The sequence below is a fragment of the Calypte anna genome, chromosome Z (assembly GCF_003957555.1).
Source record: "Calypte anna isolate BGI_N300 chromosome Z, bCalAnn1_v1.p, whole genome shotgun sequence".
Lineage (NCBI taxonomy): Eukaryota > Metazoa > Chordata > Aves > Apodiformes > Trochilidae > Calypte > Calypte anna.
The window spans coordinates 40,209,255-40,234,775 of NC_044274.1; the positions used below are offsets into that span (position 1 = coordinate 40,209,255).

The 25,521-nt window shown below is 36.8% G+C and overlaps 1 protein-coding gene across 2 annotated transcripts in view; it reads right to left on the bottom strand.

The window, feature by feature from the left end:
• FOCAD (focadhesin) overlaps window positions 1–25,521 on the bottom strand; it is a 98,845-nt gene that overhangs the window by 45,685 nt on the left and 27,639 nt on the right. For both annotated transcript variants that reach the window (XM_030467661.1, XM_030467660.1), the window contains exons 12-21: window positions 16,017–16,121; window positions 15,548–15,649; window positions 13,735–13,865; window positions 12,557–12,683; window positions 7,538–7,672; window positions 7,119–7,169; window positions 5,739–5,822; window positions 4,370–4,496; window positions 1,325–1,516; window positions 941–1,062 (exon numbers count right to left, since the gene is read on the bottom strand). In XM_030467661.1, coding sequence (XP_030323521.1) covers window positions 941–1,062; window positions 1,325–1,516; window positions 4,370–4,496; window positions 5,739–5,822; window positions 7,119–7,169; window positions 7,538–7,672; window positions 12,557–12,683; window positions 13,735–13,865; window positions 15,548–15,649; window positions 16,017–16,121 — 1,176 coding nt within the window. The remainder of the gene's footprint in view (window positions 1–940; window positions 1,063–1,324; window positions 1,517–4,369; window positions 4,497–5,738; window positions 5,823–7,118; window positions 7,170–7,537; window positions 7,673–12,556; window positions 12,684–13,734; window positions 13,866–15,547; window positions 15,650–16,016; window positions 16,122–25,521) is intronic.

Genomic DNA, 25,521 nt, shown 5'->3' on the forward strand with positions numbered 1-25,521 from the left:
TTGTTTTCATTTTCAGACATAAAGCCTAAGACTTTATTATGTAAAATTTAACTTTTATAGAAGTTTTTTTCTTTTATTGTCATCTATACTCTCCAGCTTATATCAGATGGATACAACTGATACATTCTTATTTATGTCCTGTCAGCAGAAACTTCACTGTCAGATGCATGAAATTAACCTTTGTAGCAATACAAAATGATTGCATTAACAGAATTATTTTATTAATTTCTAAAGAGATTAATACACTTCCACTTGTGTTAGTAATTGCTCTCACTGGCATAAACTTGGGAAAGGAACACTTATTTCCCTAGATTCAGTTTAACTACTTATTTTGTTTGAGTGTACTCAAAATTTTCAAAGATCAACTTTCATATTAAACATGAAAGTATCTTAATTCTATATTCTCTGAAAGATTTTGTTACAAGCACAATTTTTCCTGCAATAGTTAAGTGGGGCCTTATTTCATGCCCTTTATGAAAACCACTCCAAAGTGATTTCAGCACTGTAACCTTTGAGAGAGCTCTCTCTCCGATCAGAGCTAAAACATTTAAAAGACAGAATAAACCAACAAGTCTTAGCAAGGTGTAGATACTGTTTCCAACAGAGTCTCATCATTGTTCTGACCCACTAGTCACCTACGTGACACATGACAGATACAAGCCAGGCATCTGCAAGGCAGGTAAAGCAAAGGTCAGCTTCTGTTTTTTCTATTGATTTTCAGAGGAGATACTTAAGTAGCGAACATTTAAGTAAAAAAAAAAAGTATTTAAATACTCGGTTCAAGTTAGTTGACCATCATAGCAACTTCAGTTAATTATGATACATTCATAAGTGCCATTTTTAGTTGATAGTAATTTCTAGCTGCTGCAAAAAAATGAAGTAGTAAGGCAGGGACAGAAGTGTAGTACTTCTGCAAAGGGAAGAAGAGACAGCACCTTACCTTGTGGATGAGGTGCGCCAACATCTGCTGGAAACTGCGGCCCCGGCTGGCCAGAAACCGAGGAATGGGCTTGCCATCTTTGCCCATGTGGACTGGGAGGTCGTAACAAAACAACAAGCCAGCTTGAAGAGGGAGGGAAGGGAAAAAGGAAGATCAATAACCACACTCATCCTAACACTTCAGAAGTTTTTCACAACTCTGTGAAGTACTCAAGCAAACTCAAGCAAAGCAAACTTAATCAATCCAACAATTTAAAAGCATATGTAAGAAAATGCAAGTGGCGTAAGACATCAATGTTTCTTAAACTGACTCACCCCCAGAATTATACAAATCTTTGGGTAACAGCATACATACTCATCTAACTTCAAGAAAGTGATGGTTTACCTGCAAGGCCTGCTGTCATGCCTGGTTGCTCATTCCTCTCATACATTTTCAGCATGAAATTTGGAACACCAGCGACAGTCTTCCCCCGGTCTGTGCGTATGGACCCTCCTCCTCTCAAGGCAGAGTGATACACACCACGGGGCATGTTGGTCATCTCCTGTTTTACAAGTGATGCTGCAAACTCTTCAAACGCTGGATGAAGTACAAACAAATTAGGGGAGAGATGTCACAAGCCTGATGACTGACAAACCCAAAAGTCCAAAATGACGTGAGTGATTCAGGAAAGATACCCTTAGAAAAACTATGAGTGAAAACATTCAAATAAACATTCAAGGTTAAAGCTGAGAACTCTTAGCAAGCCTCTCTGACTCCACACTTGCTGATACTGCAAAAGCTCCGAGTTCAGTCGAGCTTTAATTATTCCATGAGCTGTTGATTGAATTCTTTGATTGCTACACCAAAAAACACTGTCACATACTGACAGAAGAGAGAGACATAAAACTGATGTTTACCAGTGCAGTGAAAAATATTGTCTCTGAAAACTGGGAGTGTAAGAGGTTTAAAAGACTCACAAGGCAAAGACTGAGAGAAGTATATGCAGAAAGAGAAAATTATTACCTGTGTTGAAAAAAAAAAAAAAATGTGTCTGTATGTACAGATATGACTGCAGGGTATTCATTACTGTATCACAACCGTGAGTCAGTGCTGTACCAGCACTTTGCAAATCTGCCATGTTGAAAAGTCTGTCAGTCCTTTTATAATTCAGCTGAGTTTTAAGAGGATGTATAACAGCTGTTTCACAATGGCTTGAAAATTTGCCATACAAGTTGCCAAATCATACGCAGTCCTGCTTTAAATATGAACTATAGGACAAAAAATCAAAAGGAGCACTCACTCATCTTTTCTGGGTCAAAGACTGGCAGCTTGGAATAAAGTAGTTTTATATTGGAACTTCCTCATGGTTCTTATTTTCAGCAAGTTCCTATGATTTTCAGCAATGCTTTTTCCCAATTCAGCTTCATGATGGAGTAGCAATCCGAGTCTTGCACGTTTTTATGCCATGGCAGAAAAGGCATCTGTATGTGGGTTGTTTGAGGGTTTTTTTCCTCAATATATAATACAAATATTTTTCAAACAAAAACCTTAGAATGTAGTTAGCAATTCTCACTATAGTGATTCAGACAGAAACTATAAATCTTTGGACACAATCCTCAATGCTCTTCTCATACTCTTCCAACAAAACTGAATTTAGTGACAGGAAAAACTATTCACTACTCCAGACTTTTCTAAGTTCTCCTTTGTTTAGGGTGACTTCAGCAATAGCTCAGCTGAAAGAGTTCAGCTCTTTCTCTGCTAGTCATCATCCACATTGACAGACACCCTAGCACAGAAAGTATTACAGCTGTCACATTACTATACTTGCTAGTTATGCCGAAGGATTTAATACTTAAAAGCCATTCCAAAGCAATTCTTCAAGAAAGAGGTATATCCCAAGGATCTAGATTGCCAGATATAATTTAAATCCAGATAAATTGAAAGAAACACCTCGATCTGCAGCAAATGCTTGCACATAGCATTTTATTGCTTGGGATCAGTCTGAAGGGGAAAAAAGTCATAACATCACAGGAACAAAATTCATAGCATCCTTCCTGCAGATATACTTTTTAGTAATACTACTAATAATTAATTAATAACTATTATCTGAAGCTTATAGTTTGTTATATGAGATTATTTTAAATTCTCTGACTACCAAGTTTCACAGGAGTCTCAGACATCCATAGAGAAAACCTATTAAAATAAAAAAAATAATAAAGCTCTTACACCCTTCTGATACCCTGTGGACTCTGGTGCTTTGACACATTATGGAAACTGAAAAGAAAAATAATTTGTTAACAGAGTCTGACAGAAAATACTACCTAAAGCTTTGGTTTCCAATACTTCACATAAGCAGACAGCTATGGTAAATTGGAACTGCAGCATGTCGCAAGCAAGTGCTATAAGAAGTCTACTTTTAGAAGAAAATTCCACACTCAGAGAAAAATTCCACAGTTCAATAGTAATGTCATCACCAAGCCCACCTTCTGGTTGGAACCTTTTAACTGAAGCTGCCATAGCCTTAAGTGCTCAATTCTTCAGGAAGAACAATGCAGAGGCTGAAAAAACTAGATGATTTTCCTCCTCCTGGGAGTATTAAAGAGGGAGGGTAGAAAAAGAAGTAACAATTCAGAGCTTAAGGAATCAAAAAAAAAAGCAAAAAGGAGATTTCACAAGCAATAAGCTAAGATTGCTTTAGAACTTCCAGCTGATTTGATGTGCAAAACAGAGACTGTCTTTCCTAAAAAGCATCTTGGCCCTTTTCCTTCTATGCAGTAAGGAATCAGTGAATTCATCTCAGTAATGTGCAATAGGAGGATTGCAGCATATGAGATGGCACAGATTCAGCTCCCATAGAACGGAGACTGTGGCTCTTGGCCTGTCTTCAACATTGCCTCATGAATCCTATTTCATACTGGTTCACTGGAGCAACTAACTCAGAACAACCACTCTTGCTTGTCACTGAAGCTTTTACTTAACTGTTCTGTATTATATGCTAATGAACAGTGTTAGAAGATGAAGACTCCTCTGAGGAAGAATCTATTCAGGGAATGTTTGGGTTGGAAAAACTTCTTGCAAATACATTTATACACCAATCTGTGCTGGCTGCATCTATTTATTCAGTCTGTTTTCTCTGAAGTCCATTCTGGTTTCCCTGTCTTCCCAGTAAGCTGCCTATCTCAGCCTATTAACCCATTACACAATTTGATTTTCCTGCCCACTCTCATTCCTTGAAATAGGTTACACCAGGCTTCCCTAGAAAGTTTGCAGAGGTTAACAGTAATAGTGCATACAGACTCCCATACTCCAGACTAAGGAACAAAAAACATAAAAAAGGTTTCACTTTAAAACAAGACGCTCCATTTGTCCATTTTAATAAAGTCATGCCTGTGCAGTCACTGTGATTATAAATCTAAAATTAAGTAACCTCAAATACTGAATATACTATACCTCCTAAAACAGAAGCTGGTGTTATAGACAACAGTTTGATGTATGAAGAACCTGGAACAAAAATATCTGTCTCCTCCTCTCCATCTTCATTCATGTCTGCCTCCTGTGAGTCAACTTCCAATCGTGCCTGAAAGATTTTTAAAAAGAGAATGTCAATATAAAAAAATGTTGAATCCTCATGATCTTTCATGATTCCAAGTGTCAAAAAAGTGTTGAAAATAACAAGCACATAAAAAAAAAATCCCCATTTCATTAATTCCACTCCATTCCATTAATTTAAAGATGGAAGAATAAAAGCTTTTCTTCAACCAGAAGGAAAGGCAAAACTTATTAATAAAAATCACATAGGTATGTCAATTAATACCTGTTACAGTATAAATGAATCTTGACACTATAAACTGAATTAATACTACTAAAACATAATTTTCATTCTCATTGTTCAATTAAAGCAACATTCTGTGCTGGCAGTTTATCACACAAAGACCATTTCTGCTAGACGTTAATTGTCTAGACTAGTTTTCAGAATCTGAAATACTGCAACATATTTACAGTGCTTTCAATGAAAACATATTTGTTTTTCTAATACGTAAATGGAGCCAATCTAACAATAGTGCAGTAAATAAAAAAATTACAGAAGTATTCGATACAATGTAAGTCAGTGGACTACTGATAATTGTCTAATCTCTCTTACATGTTTAATGTAAAAAAAAAAAAAAAAAAGTCACATAGCTTTACATGTTTCCCTTCTTTCATTCTTTCTTTCATTTTGTGAGATTACTGAATCAACTTATCACACTGAAGTTTCAGAGGTTAACCTTTTCAGTAAGTACTTCAGTTCCTTTCTGGCTGCCTTTACCAACAAAAAAGCAAAATGTTATATTGCAAAAGTTCAGCACAGAAATGCAGAAGTTTTAAGCTTAATTCCTAAAGGAGCAAATTACTTTTCAAAATTCCTTGCACACTTCAGGAACTAAAGCACTAAGAATGAGTGTGACTGCAACTGATGCAGTAGTACTTACAACAGATATTTTAATGTCAAGTGTCAACTGCAACCATTAAAAGAAGAGCATAAAATGTAAATCAGGCACCCCAAAATAACGTGCTGATATAACTAATGACAGAAGAAAAAAATACCTTCTGAGTGCATAGACCTCACTCAGCCTCTGCTTGTACCTTTACCCTCTCCTAAGTCTTAGTTGTACAAACCAGACATAAAATCCCACTTCACCAGCACGAGCTCATACTCCCTCTATGAGGCTCTGATGGTTATCTGCTACAGATGGCACAAGGTCTCTTTTTCCTTTCGAGGGGATACAACCCATGTTGATGGAAGTGTCAGATGTCCTTACTATTAAACATACAATGTTACCTGTTCAGGAAGATGAAGAATTCTATGTTCTTCAGAGCCAAATGACGAGAGCGATTTATAGGCTGAAATGGCTACAAGAGCATCCTGGGAAATTAACAGGAAGGAAAAGAAAATCATTAGCATAGAATATGATACTGCTACCTACTGGAAACTCCACATACAAAAAAATCTATCCACTAACTTTTGAATGCTGAAAAAGACTTTAAATTAACAACGTTTTCCTGGGGCATATTCTCAAGTAGTTGATGAGAAGCTCAACGTGAGACACCAATGTGCCCTTGCAGCCCAGAATGCCATCTATATGGTGGGTAGTAGCAAAAGAAACACAGCTAGCAGGACAAGGGAGGTGACTCCCCCTCTGCTCCCCTACTGTGAAATTCCAACTGGCTGCTATGCCATGTTCTGAAGCCCTCAACACAGGAAGGCCACGGAGCTGTTGGAGCGAGCCGAGAGGAGGGCCACGAAGGTGATCAAAGGGCTGGAATACCTCTCCTATGAGGACAGGCTGAGAGAGTTGGGGTTGTTCAGCCTGAAGAGGCTCCAAGGATACTTTATGGAGGCCTTCCAGTACCTGAATGGGGCCTACAGGAAAGCTGGAGAGGGACCTTTTACAAGGGTGTGTAGTGATAGGGTAAGGAGTAATGCTGCTAAGTTGGAAAAGGATAGATTCAGGTTAGACACCAGGAAAAAAATTATTTACTCTAAGGCTGGTAAGGGTAGTAACTCCACTGGTTACCTGGGAGTTTGTGGATGCCTCTGGAAGTTTTCACCACCAGGCTGGTTGGGGCTTTGAGCAAGCTGATCTAGTGGAAGGTATCCCCACTCATCCAGTGGGGTTGGTACTATATGATGCTTAAGGTCTCTTCCAACCCAAGCCATTCTTTGATTCTAATTGCTTTCTTTACATATACAATGCAAAATAGTAAGGCCAATTCATTACCTATGCTCAATAACATTTTGCTTGCCACATTCCATTACTGATGTGATAGTAATTTACATAGAAATATCTAAGATGCATTTAAACTAAAATACTTCGGTTCTACTAGCCCCATGATGATGCTCATCCTACATCCCCACTGCATTACAACAGCCAGCCAAAGAACTGAGCTGGCTGTCAAAGCTGCAGTTTTGCTGAGCACCTTTCACCATTATGGACTACTTGATGAGTCCACCTATTTCATGTTAAATTTCTCTTTGGGTGTGGCAGTTACTGCCTTTCACATGCATTACATTGCTTAAAAAAAGTGTCAAATGACACCAACAAAACCCTATTAGAAAAAAAGATTGCTGACACCCATAACCTTACCTTGACAGAAAGTTACAAAACTTAATATCCAATTGCTGACATTAGGAAGTAAAATTTGCAGTTTTATCACCTACCTTGTTTTGTGTGTTGTTCCAAAGGAAGCTGATAACTTGAGCTTTGAATTTCTACAAAACCAAACAGAAGAGGCATTTAGATTTTCTTTAACCAAATAAGCCGCTGAAATAAGAGGCAGTTAACTGAAAAAAGCTGCTGCCACATCACCATTCACTGAGCTAGGAAAGTACAAGGGGGACACATTTGAAGCAAATACATTTGCATGTCCTCACATTCTGGTGATGAACCTTACACTGGAATGTCTCACCTCGCAGAATTCACTAATGGAAACTAAAATTTTGAAAGTGGATGAAAGTGTGCATCATGATTAATATGAATTAGCCAGTGGATGCAATTCAAAGGTATTTAAACCAAGCAGGCACACTTAAAACTCATCTAGATACACTCAGAGGCTCAACTTAGTCTGTTAATTACATACCTCATATTCATTTGTATTCACTGTTAATGAGGGAACCAGGGCAAACAATTCATTCAGAGCTTTTAAAATTAGGGGTCTTGTATCACAACTCAGCTTTGGTGACAAGGCATTCCATGTAGAACGGATGCAAACAACCTGGAGGGAAAGAGGTAAGGGCACCATTACCAACAGCAATCTCAACTCAGCTTAAACAAATTTCAGCACTTGCCTTCTCTCTTACTGTTTGGGAATAGGAATGAATTGCCCATATGGAGAAAAAAAGAAAAAAAGCAAGCATATTAAAAATTCACTTATATCAGACACTCTCAACTGACATCATTCAACAATACTGCATAACACTTCAGCAAATAAAGCAGCTACAAATAGGAGTAAATAGGACACTGTTAGCAATACATGTAAAGCTGTAGACATTACTTGATTTGTTCACATTAGCTTAACAGCAAACTTTCTCTGGGAGTTCAGCAGAAGACAATTATGGAGGAAGCTATGTTCCCTGGGAGCCCTCCAGAACAAAACACCCTTAATCTTGAAACACAATCAAATCCAACCAAAATGGCAGAAGACAAAACCTGCACAAATCCAAAAGTAAGTGGGAAAATGTCATTGATATAATACCTTCAATAAATGAGAAAAGAAAACAAAGAAAAATTTTGGGAAACCACAGATGATAATATCATAATGCTTCCAATTGTTAACTTACAAAACCTGTGAAACTAGTTGAAAAATCATAGAATTTATTATGTTAATAATGAATTTGGAGTCTTCTAATTTTCTTTCCAAGTCCTTAGAACACAGTAAATTCAAGCCTTTCAATCTGCATTTGCAGTTAACACTATAAAACAGGTTACAATGAATTTAATAGAAGTCAAAATCACTTAGATATGCTTCTAAAGTCTCAGATATTAGGTCCCCAAGAGATTGGAAATGAAAAAAAACCAAAGGAAACCAAACCCATATACTGGCAATATCATGTAATAAACAGGACTAGCTGCAGGTTTCTATGCCCCAAAGAATCCAGTATAAGCTGGAAAAATCACACTCTTTTTTTTCAACTCAGAAAAACAAGTAGTAGGAAACCTCCAACAAAAAGATAACACTGTGCATAGAAAGAAACCCAGCCTGCTCTTTTTAGTATGTAAGAAGGTAGAGAAAGCTGAACAATTACATTTCAAAATTTAATAGCACTAAATAAATGTACCCTAGTGGTTAGGTGGCAAAACAACCACTAGAAAAGAATTCTCACGCAGATCCAACACACAGTAGTAGTACAGCATGGTAAAATGAGAAGGTTACCAGCTTGACAGATCAGAGTTTTGTTTGCTTGCTCGTTAAAATATACCCACCAACAGCCAAAATGCATGAAATTTGTCAGCTGTAAGAAAAAAATTCAACAGCAAATATCTGGGCTTTGTTGCCAACTATGACTTCTCTAAAAAACTGAGGATGACTGCCTTTTGAGTTGAATATATCTCAGAAATTGAAAATCTGGGAGTATACTTCCAGAAAAACCTAATCTGATAACATCGCACAAGAAAATCATGCCTCTCTTTCCCATTTTTCAAAACAGAGTTTAAAATAAGGAAACAGCTCTCTTCCAGTAACCAGAAAGACAGACATACCTATTAGTACCTAAGCTTCTTACTACACTAAACTATCTAGACAATTTAACTTTGTAATGACCTAGTTTTCTGGACACATAAAATACACCTTATGTTAATACACAGAGAAATTAATAAAGTTGTGTACTCCTTGGATCTTTTTTGACATTGTCATTTAGAAAGACTATAAAACGCTTACTTGGCCAAGATTGTTTCGTTTAATTCTTTAGGATTATACACGTAACTCCAATTTCAGCTCACAGGTGAAAAAAAGGCCATAAAAATAGGCAGCAATCTAACAGAAATTTCATGTTTAGCAGATACCCATACCATGTCTAAGCAATGGCCAGTTGCAAACTGTTTGAAACAACTGGACATATTAGCATTTCAGTCTTAAACCCTATGAAGATGGAAATCTGCAGGAACAACTTACATCAAATGTCTTCTATCATTTATATTGAATTATATAATCATTCTATCATGTATATTGAAACAATATATTGGCTTTGGACCATGGGTATTTGGTAGGCCAAAGTCAGTTGCCCTCCATTAAGTCCCAAATAAACACTGGTATTACAATCATCTGGTATCTTACACAGTATTCTGACTTTCAGAAAATGGCTCTACAACTTAGAAAGTTATAGAGAGGGGTATGTTTATTCAGTGCTGGGTTCACGAGGGGATAACTCCTCTGAAATCTGTGAGCACCAATCTCGCAATCAGGCTTTTGTTATGTACACTGAAGTTCTACATATTCATCAGATTTCCCAATACACCTATACATATTCATCACCTACTCCCGCTTCGTATTAAAATTAGTCCCAAGAGGTCATTTTCATGATATCCTCCCTCCTGCACTTGCATAGTGTCTCCTGGTGGTGGTTATGGGGGGTCTTGGGGATGAAGTAAAAATGAAGCAAAGGTCTTTCTCTGGGTAAACTTTTCACCTCTTGTTCTCCAGGTATGCTCATTTCTTCAGTCTTCAGCCAAGCTGACAACATGTTCTGTTTCTTATCTCAAGGTTGCTCTAGTTATCAGTTTAGCACATATATTTCCCTCATAGGGTGATGATAACCTAAACAATTTCTTAGCTCCTATTAAACAAGCATTCTGTGTTACCCTCTATCAGGTCAATGTGACCCCTAGACAATTACTAGCAGGCATTTTATATTAACCCTTACATCAGTTCCACTGAGGATTTTTTTTTCCACACATATTCATGTACATGTAAGCATCATATCTCAGGGTTGCTATAGTTACCAGTTTAGCACATATATTTCCCTTACAGGTGATGACTACCTAAATAATTCCTTAGCTTCTATTAAATAAGTATTCTATTAAATAACTATTCTACCAGGTCAATGTGACCCATAGACAGTTACTAGCAGCCATTTTGCATTAACCCTTAAATCAATTACACTGAGGAATTTTTTTTCCATGCATGTACATGTAAGCGTCATATTCAGTAAGTACAGTATTACTGTTGTACATGATCTAATACTTGGCTGAATGTTGTGAATAAACAGTATTTCAATAGTTTGGTCAACACCACAATACTGCAACTAGAAAGATAAATTTTAATGACTTTTTTCCCTTTTTTAAGACTTTTTAAGCCTTGAGGTAGTGGCCAAAGTCCCAGATGAATGATACCACTTACTTGTCCAATATATGCAGTTCCAGTCTTACATAGATTATAAACTCAAAGAACAAAAGGCTCAAGTCCTGCAGAACACCGAGATGCTAGCAGGACTGAACAGCATAAAGGGTCTTAACTTTCAGACAGAACAAGGATGCTCCTGCCTAAGGCATTCTCCTGTCTTCTCAGTATGTGGCACTCCAGACCGCCACTGAACGCAGGACCATATTTACCGCAGTCCCATCAAATAGCTGTGCATGGTGCTAAACAGAGCACCTGGAAGGGACTTCTAGAGATCACCTAGCCCAACCCAACCCACAAAAAAGGGCCAACACTGGGATTATTTCACATTCTTTGTAAGGAGAAAAGGTACATTTACCAGTTGCAAGATACTAGCTACAAAAATGGCTTGCAACATTTCTTAGTTCTTTATATAGTTGTTCAAGTTCACCCTTTGCTATCTGCAGGCATCACAGTCCCTTCAAATGGAAGCAACTTTCAAGATTCCTCTCTTTTTGACCACAATTACGTAACAACAGCTCTCAAGCCTTTCACTAGTGATTGACATAGATGATAGTTCCCAGTGTTGCAGTCAGTCATCATCTTACATTCTGCATGTCTTCTATCCCAAAAAAACACATCAAATGAGGAAAGGGGTTTTTCTTCTTGGTTTTTTTGAAGTCAGGACATACTTATACTGCTCAAAACTTCTAGCACTCTGAAAAAATTACTTAAGCAGAATCAGGCTTTTCAAATAAACTAGAAATTACAACTAGAAATGGGTCTCATTTAGCAGTTTTCTAAGCAACTCCATCACCTCTCAGCAACTTTAACAGCTTTTCCTAGAATATGCACAGAGAAAAAAAGGTATTCCAGTAGAACTGAAATGCTTATTAAAATAATCCAGTAGCTTCATCAGAAGTATAAACCAGACTCCTCTGTCATTGTTCCAAAATGATCCTCAGGTAGCTACTCTTGAATTATTAGTCTTTCTTTCCTGATTTTTGGTAAAACCTTAAAACTGAATTAGTATACCCAGACAGTAAATATGTCAGTAACCCAATTCAACATATGGTATTCATCATTTATAGCAGAACAGTTCCACATCTGCCACTATGATTGCCTCAAACTCAGATGCCCTATACACTTCAATTAAAAGAAAACATATCATAATCTTTCCAGAATGTACTTGCAGCAAAACCCACCAGGACACATCCTCTACCGCAAAGTGTTACACTTAACAGCCACCTAGAGAAATATCTGCAACTTGCATGAAGTGCAGAACATACTACTGCTTTGCATAAGTGCTACACACTGCGACTGACCAAGAAATAATGAAAGAAGGTTCAAATGTGCAAAGGTGATATGTCCATGAAATTAGGGGGGTGATGCAGGGTGGGATTAACCACAGCTGTAGCAAAAAAAACGACTCAATACAAAGAGGATCTCTGTTTTAGATATACAACTACAAACAGCTCAGTGGTTCAACCAACAGCATAAATGTCTCTCCAAAGTTTACTAAAAGAGTGTGAACACCTCCCTGAATCAGTCAGAAAACCATATGGGGGAGTGAATTCATATATTATCTTCATATATTGTTCATATATATTCATATATTATCTTCCAGAAACTATTAACTAATGTCGGAAAAGAGGAGCTAAACTTGTAAGAGGAAAAAAAAATCTGCAACATTTCAATGCATTCTTAAAAAGAAGGCAACTAGTAAAAAAGTCCATGATCCACAAGCAAAGCCCAAAAAAGAGGAACAAGCCAATGTTTTCTTACCTCAGCCTCACAAAGTGCCCGAAGACCCTGCAACACTAAGGCAGCAGGTGTAGCTTGATCAGGTCTTGTGCATTCATTTAGTACCTGGGAAACTGCAGCCAACATATCTGCTCCGTGTTGGTATGGCCTAAGAAAAAAACATGAAGATTCCAAGCAATATTCATGTATACACACAAGTTCCATTCTTTACACAAATACTTACTAAGAATTGGTTTTGTTTAAGCAGCAGCTGAGACAGACTAAAACTGGGGAGACTAAAAGATAAAGAGTACTTAAAAAGGCTATGTGGCATGAAGAATAAAGTAGGCATCAGGTTCCAAATAAAAGATCACCAAGTAGCTAAGCTGTGGAAGATTTTGCCCAAGGATGTTGTGTATTCTAAAAGATTACATAATTCAAGAAGCGACTGAGGAAGAAAATGTACGTGTGCTGTTGAAGACACTATTTTTTGCTTTTTTTGTTAGATTTCTGTAAGTAGCTACTACTGTGTATTGGTGGGGATTGTGCCAGCAAGACCTCTGGCTCTCTTATATTGAATAGCAATGTTTTTCTGATTTTTTTTTTTTTTTTTTTTTCTGCAGTGTCATTTGTCTCTCCTTCATTACTTGCATGGGCTGCTTGTTTCTTTCCATTCTTTCAGTATCTGTTGTGTTTTATTGGACGATGGTGAGGAGGTGTCTACTGCTGATTCTGTAGTTTCTTGTACTACTTCTGCAAGAGCTTGAATAAAACAGCAGTTATCTAGGTGCTTTATATGAATGAGACATTTTCTGGAAAAGACCAGTAATTTGCATGTGACAAAACATACAATCTTTCTTTGAATAGATCGGAAGGTAGATCACTGGTTAATTTTTCTCATGTTTCATCACTCTCTTTTCATAATTCAGAAGCAGTATGGTTTAAGTTTCTACTTTGTATCTGCATAGGATGCAGATTTTGTTTCAGGATGAAGTAATTTTAATATTATTAATATTTCCTTTCTGTAAGATATAAAAGCCAGAACTGAGAATAACAATGACTAAGTCAGTATCTCATGCAACTAGAAATGTACTACCCATGATTAATAAAAGAGAACAGGAAAAAATAATTATTTAGCTTCTCTGAAAAAGGATTTTCAAATTAAACATATATATTGTTTTCCTTTACAAAGACGCAAGATGGGTAACAATTACGCTTACCTATGCCTACAAATATCTCTTATACAAGCAGCTTTAGCAACCAGCTTTTCCCACTGAGCATCTTTGTCAACAGACAAAGAGAGCATATCAGACATCGCCAAGAACTTCTGCAATTCTGGGTAAATTCGATCCTAGAAAGATATAATTAAAAAATTATACTCACATCTTCAAAATCTAGTGACAGGATTGCTAGCACTTTAACATGACTTCTAAATACCACTTTTATCGCATACCATAATTGGCTTTTCTTCATTATTTAAATCTAATGCTGCATTGAGATCTAACTGGCAGACCAAATCTCTATTGCTACTTTATAAACACAGTTTTCAAAAAAGCTCAAGGGGAAGAAGGAAGTTTACAGTTATGTGGAATAAAGGGCTGACCATTTGGGAAGATTCCAAGAATGCTGCCAGAGTGGGCAGGGAGGAAACAAGAAAAGCCAAGGCCTTCTCTGGATTAAGCCTGGCAAGGGATGTCAAGGGCATCTGGACAGGTTATATTGGGAGGCAAAAGGAAAAGCATTCTCATAGGCAAGCTTGGGAAGTGTGGGTTAGGTAAATGGACAGTGGAGTGGATGAAAAACTAGCTAAAAGACAGAAGGTTGCCACTAGTGGTGTAGAGTCTAGCTGGAAGTCAGTAACAAGTGGTATTCCTTAGGGGTCATTACTGGGTCCAGTCTTGTTCAATATATTCCCCAATGACCTGGACAAAGAGACTCTCAGCAGTGTCCCCTCAGCAAGTTATCTGAGGACACAGAACTGGGAGAGGTGGCTGACATACTAGAGGGGTGCACTGAGATCAAGCATGACCTGGACAGGCTGGAGAATTGAGAAGAGAGAAACCGCATGAGCTTCAACGAAGGCAAATGTGAAATATTTCATCTGGGAAAAGACAAGCCCATATAATACTACAGGTTAGGGGCTGACGTGCTGGAAAGCAGGTGGGCAACTGGCTGATCACGAGCCAGCAGTGTGCTCCTGTGGCCAAAAAAGCCAATAGCATCCTGGGGAGCATCAAGAAGAGTGTGACAAGCAGGTTGAGAGACATGATCCTTCCCCTTAACTCTGCCCTGTTGAGGCCACATCTGAAACACCACATCCAGTTCTGGGCTCCCCAGTTCATGGAGGACAAGGAACCAGCACAGAAACACTTTGATGATTAGGGAACTGGAGCATCTACCATATGAGGAAAGGCTAAGGAGCTGGGTCTGTTCAGACTGAGGGGAGATCTTGTAAATGCTTAGAAATATCTAAAAGTAAGGGCAGGTGTCAGGAGGATGGGACCAGACTGATTTTTTTCAGTCATGTCTAGTGACAGGGCAAGAAGCAATGCTCACAAACTGCAATACAGGATGTTCAACTGAAACACAAGGAAAAACTTCTTTAAGAGTAATAGAGCACTGGAACAAAAAGGCTGTCCAGAGCGGTTGTGAAATTTCCACCTCTGGAGACACTGAACCTTCTCTGGCAGGGGTGTTGGACTAAATGACCTGCAGAGGTCCCTACCATTCTATGACTGTCATTTAGCTAAGGTCTCATTCTTACTGCACATTATGAAAAGCATTAACACTGCTCATCAAATTATTTTTTTTCCTAATTCCAGTCTGAGATCCCATGATATGAAGGTTTCATGAAAGGTAGGGCAGACCACAGAAATTTTTCACTAGAACAGTGAATGTATCAATATAGGCACCACTTCCTTCATTTTATACTATTAGTATAAGCCATGTTCTAAAATTAATTTCCTTCCTTGGATAGAAGTAAGAAGTTTTTCAACTACACTTATTTTAGTAGCACTAAAAGATTTTTCTAACCTGTCTTTCCCATAAACATGTCATCAGTCGCAAGGCAATTGCTCTAAGCTTTGGTGTGTTCCCCAGAATGTGTATGGCACGCAGAATCTGAGCTACACACACCTGAAAGAAATTTTTTTAATGAAACGTCACTTATTTTTTAGGTCCAAGAACACATACTAATCTGCAAATCCTTATTTTACAAAGAAAATGGAAGAAATTTTTTTAAAAAATAATGAGTTCAAGAGCATAATATAATTATATTTATATATAAAAATATATATATGAGCATGCAGTGCATACAAAGCATAATTTACATTTCACCCTTTACAACACATTTGACATCCCATCCAAAATATTAGACATTTATGCTGAAATTTACAACTCAGTTATTTTATACAACTTATGCATAGCTTTGTTCAATTTTTTATTAAATAAATGACCTTTTATTGATACAATTTTTGTTTCACTAGAGTTTTTTCAATCTCACCTTGTGTACACCCAATGTAGGCAATGTATACAGTATATCCCTGTACAATACAGGCTCCAAAGGTCTTCCCAACTTAAATATCAGAACTGAGATCAGACTTGGGACCTAAAATAAAGCAGAAGCAGGAAATAAACTTGTAACTGGATTGCCAACATGGTATCTTAACAGAAGACTGTGAAGTTGTCAGAATGTATTAGAAACTCCTACTTTTTTTCATTATTTTTCTGGCTAATAGGGAACAGAAAGAATAATTCAGAAGTCTATAATTAGGACTCAAAATCTATTTCTTTCTAAGTTACCATCTTAAAAGTACCTTGTTACATATGTTCAGCTGTAATCACTGCAATAACCTATTTTGCACAATAAATTAAATTTTACTTGAAACTCCATTACAGGCACATTGAAAGAATGTAATTACAAAAACTGTACTTTGAAATGCATACCAAAACAACAAAGAAGCAATTCCAATTCAGTTCTATTATTACAGAGAAATTCTGTTTATGCTATCATATTCCACACACCTGCCATATAATACAATGGAATTTAATGCATTCTTTAGTATGTGTTGAAAAAGCTCCAGAGAGCTGCCTCTAAAATGTCAACAAAGGAAGAGAGATTTACCTCTACTCTCGTTTTACAAGGTTGGATCCAATCTTTAACCCAATCTACAATTCAGCAACCTTACATCTCTGAAAATTTATTTTATTAAATCTAACTTTTATATACATACATACATATATATATATATATATATGGGTGGTTTATACATACATTGGCTGAAAAAACTACTAATGGGAAATTCTGCTACAACATTCTCTCAGTATGTAGTTTTACTTCAGATGATAAATTTTTTCATTGTAAAAAGTTCTGTCTCAGTCCACAAAAACTAAAGAGTAAGAATAATGAATCAAAATCTGAGGTTTTCTATAAATTCCTCTGTAATCACTGCTTCCAAATCACAGACAAAAAACTCAACACTGTTTGTTCTATGGGACACCACTATCTTCTTAGATAGCACCCTTCCTCCCCTTTTTTTCCAGGTGTTTGGATTGAAGATAATGTCAGGCAGTGCTTGTTATGTGCTGGTTTTGGCTGGAGAAAAGATTAATTTTCTTCCTAGTGTCTGGTCTGGGGCTATGTTTTGTCCTTGTGCAGCAAACAGTGCTGATAATACAGGGATGTTTTAGCTATTGCTGTGCCATCAAGGCCTTTTCTGCTTCTCAGACAGGGAGCAGACTCACTGCCTCACTAGCAATGGGCCTGGGGATGCAGGAGAGGCTGGGAGGTGACACAGTAGCATAGCTGACCCCAAATGACCAGACGGATATCCCAGTCCATGCTCAGCATATGAAGATGGGTGATGACAGGACAGAGAGTTGTGGTGTTGGTCTTCACAAGTAACATTTGTGTGACGGAGCCCTGCTTCCCTAAGGATGGCTCAGTGCCTGCACTTTTATCAGTTGTAGCTACATTGGGCTAGACATATGGCAACGAGACTGACACTCAAAATAAATTGCACTAATCCTTAGTTATAAAAGCATTTGACTCTTTAAAGTCAATTTTCTCAGGACTAGCATTCATTAGCTATGATGAGTTGCTCATTCAAAGTCCTGTGTCTGCATTGGTTTTGTAATTATGAAGCTCATTCTACAGGTATTAAATCCAAGCTCTACAATAATTTCTATGCTAACATTTGATAAACAGACACTACATTTGGTTTTAAAAACTATCCGGAAAAGACTAAGCATGAGCTACTATAAGGCTAGTTTCATACTTCATTATTGTTCTTTGAAGCGTATTTGTTTTGAAATTAGTAAGTTATAACATCAGGAAAAAACCCAAAATGTTCTACTATAGCAAAGCTACTTCGCTACCTCATTTAATGGATATACTATGCGGGGACTCATTTAAATAGCAAGTTTGTCTTAAATCATCATGAAGGGCATAACAGCTCCAAGAAGCTGATACCATGATTCATCAGCTTCCAGTGCACTGGAAGCAGGAGACGCATGATGCCTGAGAACTCTGCCCTCTGCACCCCCTGCAGTCCCAGAAGATAAGAGTGTTTAGGTCAGGTCTGCCATTAGCAACCCAAAAAAGGGTTTTTCAAGATCACACAAGTTTTTTTTAAAAATAATTTTCTTCTCAAAAATGATGCTGAGGTAAGTAAAAAACACTCTTTTTAAAAGTAAGATTAAACATGCAAGACAAAATGCTTTTATTTAATAAAATGCTTTTATTTAATATTTAAGAACTGCTCTTACTCTATGTAATTTGGTGGTCTGATTTTTTCTTTTTTCTGAGCTACAGGGCAGTTTTTATTCTTCCAAAGCACAAACTAAGAGAGGATAGCAGTACAGGAAGATAATCCTCTTCCTTCATATTTCTTTACATTTTACTGAAGAGAAACCGTGTCCATTCAGCCCTTGTGTCAGAACAAAGAACAAAAGCCAACCAGAAAAAATGGCAAGTGAAGTCATGTTCAAAAGGAAAAACCCATTTCAAAAAAACAATCCTAATAACACATGCTGTCCCCCTTTTAAATTCTAAAATTAGAATATCACTTCACATTATTCACACCACACTTTCTTTGCTTACGTGGGTATGGTGGAGGGTTCCTTGGGGTCAATTTTAATATTAAAAGCTCATTTCCATCCCACCCTCCCTCCCCAAAAACTCTCACAAACAAACAAACCATCAGAATCTAACCAAAAGGCAAAAAATAAGTATCATCCAGATGTTATTTCTGAGAAATGTCAGGCTGAATTTTGGAAGAGAGATCCATCTAGATTCATCTTCCAACTCTGGAAGAGATTAATCTAGTTCTCCAGTAGGCAAGATAGTGAAATGAGCACATTTTCAAAATTACTCAGAACTCTGGCATATCTTGCTGCAGCGAGCAAAGAAAAATACTTAACAAGTCACACAAATGAAAGAACCAGTTTTTCAGACAAGTGCACAAATGAGGATAAGTACAATAGCTATAAAATCAACCAACCTCAAAAATAATTTTTAGAGAACGTAACCTGAATTTTCAAAAGTTTAATGTACTCCAGCAGGATCCAATAAACTTGAACCATGGAAATCTGTCCACAACATATGACTGTAATTTGATTGTTTCCCTACAGCTACTTCCCAAACATAATGAGACATAGAACAATACACCAGGCATCACTTGAGTGTGCCAAATCCACTTCAACATATCACTAAATGTGTTTTTTACCCAAATAAAAATGTATTTTACCTTTTTGTTTATTTTTAATGTAATCCCAGCCACCAAAACCCACAAAGTAATGCCTCTTCAAGTGTATTTCCCAAAAGGATGTAATTTAGCACTAAATTATTTCATTCCAGCAGCTGAAAGACCATAAAAGAACGGATGTCCTCTAGAGTCTCATGATCTTCTAATAATGGTAATAGATCTTGTGCTACTATTCACCAGTGACCTCTTGGTCAGATGTTTTAATTTCTTTCCCTTGCAGGACAGCTGGTTTCACACAGCGTGTAATAACAGTTTTTGCACAGTAAGAAAATCCATCCGATTAGAAGGGCTACATCAAGTCTTTCATGAACAGCACTTGTCACTGCAGCCTCTACAGTAATTTGATTTAAGACACCCTAAAAACCCCACACACTACTCTTCATTCATCAGCCACTTTAAAATATTTCTGGATTTTCTACCATCGTGTTTCAGACCATTACTCCAAAATGCCTCAGTTAAAAATGAGTCTAATATCAGCACTAATCTTGCACCACGAAAGGCCTTTTCTCAGTGGGGAAGGAGGAGGTACATACACAAAAATACTGCATAGAGTCTTCTCATGAAAAGGGTAAGAAAACACACCAAAAAACCACACATAACCAGAAGAGTATGCAAAATCAATCATGGTAATTATTTTCAAACCTAGCAAGGTTTTTTAAATGTTCCATTAGTTTACTGCAGAGGAGAGAGACACACTACATAAACAACATTTAGGGTGGAAATTATAGATCCTGCTTGTGACCCACCCTCTCCCCCTTCTGGAGTTTAAATAAACATGAAAGCAATGAGGGTAGCATTCCAAATACACACTTTCTGACCATACTTTGTTTTGAAATATAATTCTTCAACTCAGATTTTGCATTGCAGTCACCCAAGTTTGATATCCACAGCTACAACCATTAATTATCTGAGCCATAAAGTAACAGAATTTCACTATCAGCAGAATTATTTTATCTTGATCACTTAAAAAAAAAACTTAAAAGGAACTTGAGATTAACAGCTATTTTCTGTTCTTACCACACCTAACCTCTGATTTTCTTCTGTTCTTCTTCAGAACAGCTTTCTAATTACTGTGCTGCACACCACCTTTCACTGCATCCTTCAGAAAATGCCCAATGGAACTGAAGACTCAAAACATTTAGCAAGTTTGCTGTGATGAGCTTTTCACTTTCTTAAATTAAATTACATTACAATCGCTGTTTTACCACTTACTTTCCCTTTTATAAAGCACCATTAACTTATGAGTTGAATATCAGAACCAAATAAAGAAATTCCTGAAGTGCAAATCTGCCATCAATATGTTAGTAGTTGTTGACATCACACTGCCCACTGACTTTATTATAATAATTGGTTATTTCCCCCATCCATGGCTTTCAGTGCTTTCTCCCTCTGTACTAACTACTTTAAATGCATGAGAAAGACCAAACAAGTTCTCGTGATTCTTCCTGCCTTAGAGAAAGCAATATACCTACAAGAAAAATATTCTAATTTTTCACTGCAGTACTGTGCAATTAAGCACAGTAGACTCAGACTCAGAGCTCAAATAACTTTTCAGTCAAGACAGATACTAGGTGATACCAAGTTCAACTGAGCCAGACCTAAGTCCCAGTTCAAAAGCATTATGAACATGTAATTTTAAAAAACACAGCAATGCATAAGATATTGATAAGTGGAGAATATTCTGGTGTCCTTGGCTGCACTAAACTAAGGACTGAGAGAGGAGATATAACCTTAATTTAAGCACAGTGTTCTTGCACTGAATTTCTAAATATTACCCAGCAGAAAGATGCCCGCTGTATTACTAATTATATTAATTGCTTTATGTGGCACTACTAAAAAGACACCTGATTATTTTACAAATCTTGTAGAAAAGTATTTTAAAGCTCACAGTAATTTAAAAGACTAAAAGCACATCATGTGCAGTCCCTGTTAGCGAACAAGTGATCCAGTTAAATGGTATCAACAAATTATAGTTTGAGTTCTGTATTTTGTTTCTAATTCACATAGACTTAGACATTCACTTAGATATTAGGGAAACAGAAAATATGATGTAATTTGGACTTGACACTACATTTGGGCACAAGTAATTTTTCCCAGTGCCAGGAAGGACATTTTCACCACCTTGATGGTCTCTGAAGTAGTCCAATCACCACAGTTAGATCATGAGGCAGTGTCCATCAACCTTATGTACTGTATTGGTGAACAAAAGCTTTGACTTACCCTGAGCAGAACATATTAGGTAAACCCACTCACATCATGCAAAATATCAACAACTTCAGGTTTAATTCCTCTCCCTGTACGTATCTAAAGATACTGCAATTCTGAGGATTTGCATTTAAATTTGTATCTAAAACTGTTAATTTAAAATCAGTGGAGTTATTTTAGACTATTAGAATGAAATTCAAAAGAGATCATTCAATACAATCAGTGTTTAGGAGACTCTGCTCAGATGACATAGTACTTGACTAGTGTTTTTTTTCAGCAATTTATAGCTTTTGAATTACCATCAAACTGATTTCTCACTGCTGCCTTCAGATCATATTGTTATGTTTGGATTAAAATTTTCATTAGCTGTAGTAAAACATTCTTTCTTTTCTCATTGATTGGCTCCACACCTTTCTTGTCAACCTGAGCTCTAAATGGCAAGTAAGAAACAAAAAGTGTTACTACCCTATTCCTAACATGCCTGCTTCCTAAAGGATTCCTTTTTGTTTCCTCAAAATAAGATGCTGAAACCACTTATTTTTATGGTACCAGCTTTCCAACTTGTATTTAAATAATACAGTCAAACTTTCATGAACCTGAAGCTTTGTACCCAACACATTAAGTAAACTTTCTAGTACAGGCTAAAATACCATATAGTAAGGCCACTTCTATTCTAGCTAGAGCTGGTCAAAAACCAAATTTAAACTGGTGATTTAAACTGGTGAATTTAAACTCCATAAAATGCCCACCTCAAATCCCTTAGAGTGCATATAACCCAAAACCTCTGATGTTTCTTTCATAAGCATCATTTCTGAAGAGAAAAATCAGTGTTATCAGTAAAGCAGAAAATCTTTCTCAACTGATGAATTTTATGTCCAAGTTAAATCTATATCCTGAGTTCTGAAAAGTAAGATGTATTTTTAGAAACAATAATCTATGGTTTCTTTACCGTCTACCTCTTTACCTTCCCACAAAGAAAGTGTGGGGTGTGTCATTTTTAAATATTTTAACTTAAAAGCATAAAGCCTCTTGGTAAGAAAGGCTTAAAAATGCTCAAGGCTTCCACTTCTTTCAAAAAAGTTAAGTAACAACTTAACGAATGAACTCTATACCATGCTCACTCCAAAAAATAGTATAGCATGGTGGTGTACAGTACCTGGTGATCAGCAGGAGTACCACCACCATGTGGTAAATGGCTCTCCTTAGCATAGGTCTTTTTATAGTTTCACTATGTCTGGGAAAGCAAACTATGAGCTCCTAGTGAACTCTATTTCTTCCTGCCACAGAGGCTTTGTGATCCAGTATTTTTCACTATAACATTAAAAACCCACAGCATTGGTGTCTTAAGATAAGCAGAATAGAAGAAACTTCAGTCTATAGTTATTTGAGGAGGAAGTCATCTATCTGCAAGAAAGTAACAGCCATTCTAAGAAAGTAAGAAAGAATCATTAAGTGGACAAAGTAAGAAGACCAAAAGATACCCCAAAAAGAACAAAAAGAACTTCATTTTGCATATTTCCACCAGATGCCTAACACTGAGGAGTCAGTTCTAGAAGTTCACTATTGCCACTGACGACAGACTTGCATCATGCCAGGGCAGTTGTTCTACACACAGTTCAACAAGAAGTATAACAAGGAAACTGAATAAATACTAAAAAAAAAAAATAGCTGCAGGAGAACTAGATCTTGTTATTATTTTGAACTGTAAATAAGCTGGGTAGCCTAGCAGGTTCTTCCTAAAACAAATATTAATACTGAATTTCAGGCTTTGTATAAGCAACCACATCTTGAATATGCATTTGCCTGTGTTTTTAGTAAAATTAAATAATTACTGACATTAGCTAAATTAGAGCAGTATACACAGGACAAGCCAGGAACTTTAAAATAAAATTTAATGAGAAAGCACAATACTTCTTTATTTAGTTCACATACAGAAATGTATGTACTATAACCTTAAGCTGTCTCATAACATTTTCAATTCAACTGATGGCTACTTGTGATTTGAAGTGTACTACAGATGTACTGAAGATAGCTCAAACTGGCTGCACCTTTCAGTTTAGTTTGCAGTCTTCTCTTCACTACTGTATCTCTTTCCTATATGCTGCATCCATACCTACTCTGCTCTAATGAGACACCGCCCAGAGTACCGTGTCCAACTCTGGAGTACTCAGCACAAGACATGGGCGTCTTGGAGTGAGCCCAGAGGGTCACAAGAATGGTCAGAGGGCTGGAATACTTCTCCTGTGAAGACAGGCTGAGAGATCTGGGGCTGTTTAGCCTGGAGAAGGCTCCAGGAAAACCTTACTGTTGGCCTTTCAATACTTAAAGGGGGTTTGTAAGAAAGATGGAATAGACTTTTTAGCAGAGCCTGTTGTAATAGGACAAGGGGCAATGGTTTTAAACTAAAAGTGGGTAGATTAAAATTAGATAGAGGAAAGATATTTCTTACGAGGAGGGTGGTGAAACACTACAACAAGTTGCCCAGACAGGTGAGAGAAGCCTCATCCCTAGAAAAAATAAATGATGGGGCTTTGAGCAACCTCATCTATTTGAAGATCGACCTGCTCATTGCAAGGGAGCATAAAGGTCCCATTAAAATCATGCTATGATTCTGCCAGACAACTACAAAAATAAATAATTTTTTAAAAAATTCTACAGTTGATACAAAAACACCAATTTCTAACCAACGAGATCTTCCCTTTTTTATTCTTCTCTCCAACATACTGTATTTATTTCCTCAAGCCTTACCAAGAAACTAATGAGCTGAATGTGCTTCAAAGTTACATACTTCTTGAAAACCCATATACAGTTAGTTTGGCTATGATGTAAATAATACATTTCAGTACCTTTTTCAGAGCAGGGATCTTAGAGTTCACATAAATTAATAGATTCTACATGTTCTTCTATTACCATGTTAACACTCAAAGTCCTCATCAGTAATTGTAGAGCAAAACTCTGCAGCTTTCTCAGGACTGATAAACTGTGTTTTCAAACTATTCTATGTGGTTTGAGCAGGAATCAGAATTACTTTTTCCACATATCACCCAAAACCCAAGCCCGTATTTTTAATTCAGTAGTTAACAAATTTTAAGTGTATAGCAACAGAAAACAAAAAACCTGAAACTAGCACCACTTAAGCCTAGAAATACAAAATAACTAATCCCCACAAAACCTAATTATAATGCAAAAACATGACCAAATACAGTACTAGAAAGACAATAGTAAAAATGCAAAAAATTTGGTCAAACTAAGAAAAAAAATTAATCAGACACTCCAAAATCTCTATTGAAGTGCATTATGAAACACACTCAGTGCAAGAAAACAACAAAAGGCCAGCTTGAAAAGGATTCAAGAAGAGACATGAAAGGTTAACAGCAGGTAACACACATCAGATAAAGTTGTGATCTGGTTTAAAAACTTCTCCAGCTTAAGAGATAAGAGTTATCTCCAAAAGCACTGGCCTGGGTTAGAACAGCAATTCACTGGATTGCTTCCACGCATCTGAACTACAGCGCTCAGCAGCCTGAGTCATCAAGTGAAAATTCTCTAAGTTTTATGTTCTTCCAAATTATGTGCTGCACTGTATGATAACTCTTCAAGAGATAAAGAAATTTTTTAAAAATAAAGCAAATACAGGTCATCTTTATGGCACATCTGAAATTTGAAGCAACACTTCTTCCTCCCACACATTTTTTGAATTTTACAAATAAGATATGATTGTTTCTTTATAATGACTCCTGCATTACCTGTTCATGTTTCCAGATATCTTTCCAAGTTATGTAGATAAGTATAAACATACAGAATAATTCTTCCCTGAATTCAGTACTGACACAGACAAAGACTATGCACATATTTTTACAAAGCAAGAATAGAGACATCACAAAGTCTTCCAGTAACCACAAAAGAACACAGCGAATAATCTTTGAGGTCACCAGAAGTTAGAAATAGTTGGTAGTCTCTTTCAACTTCCTCGTTTTCCTACATATGATATTAAAAAATAAGCCAGTCTTTTTTCCTAAGCTTGAACAACTTCAAAAC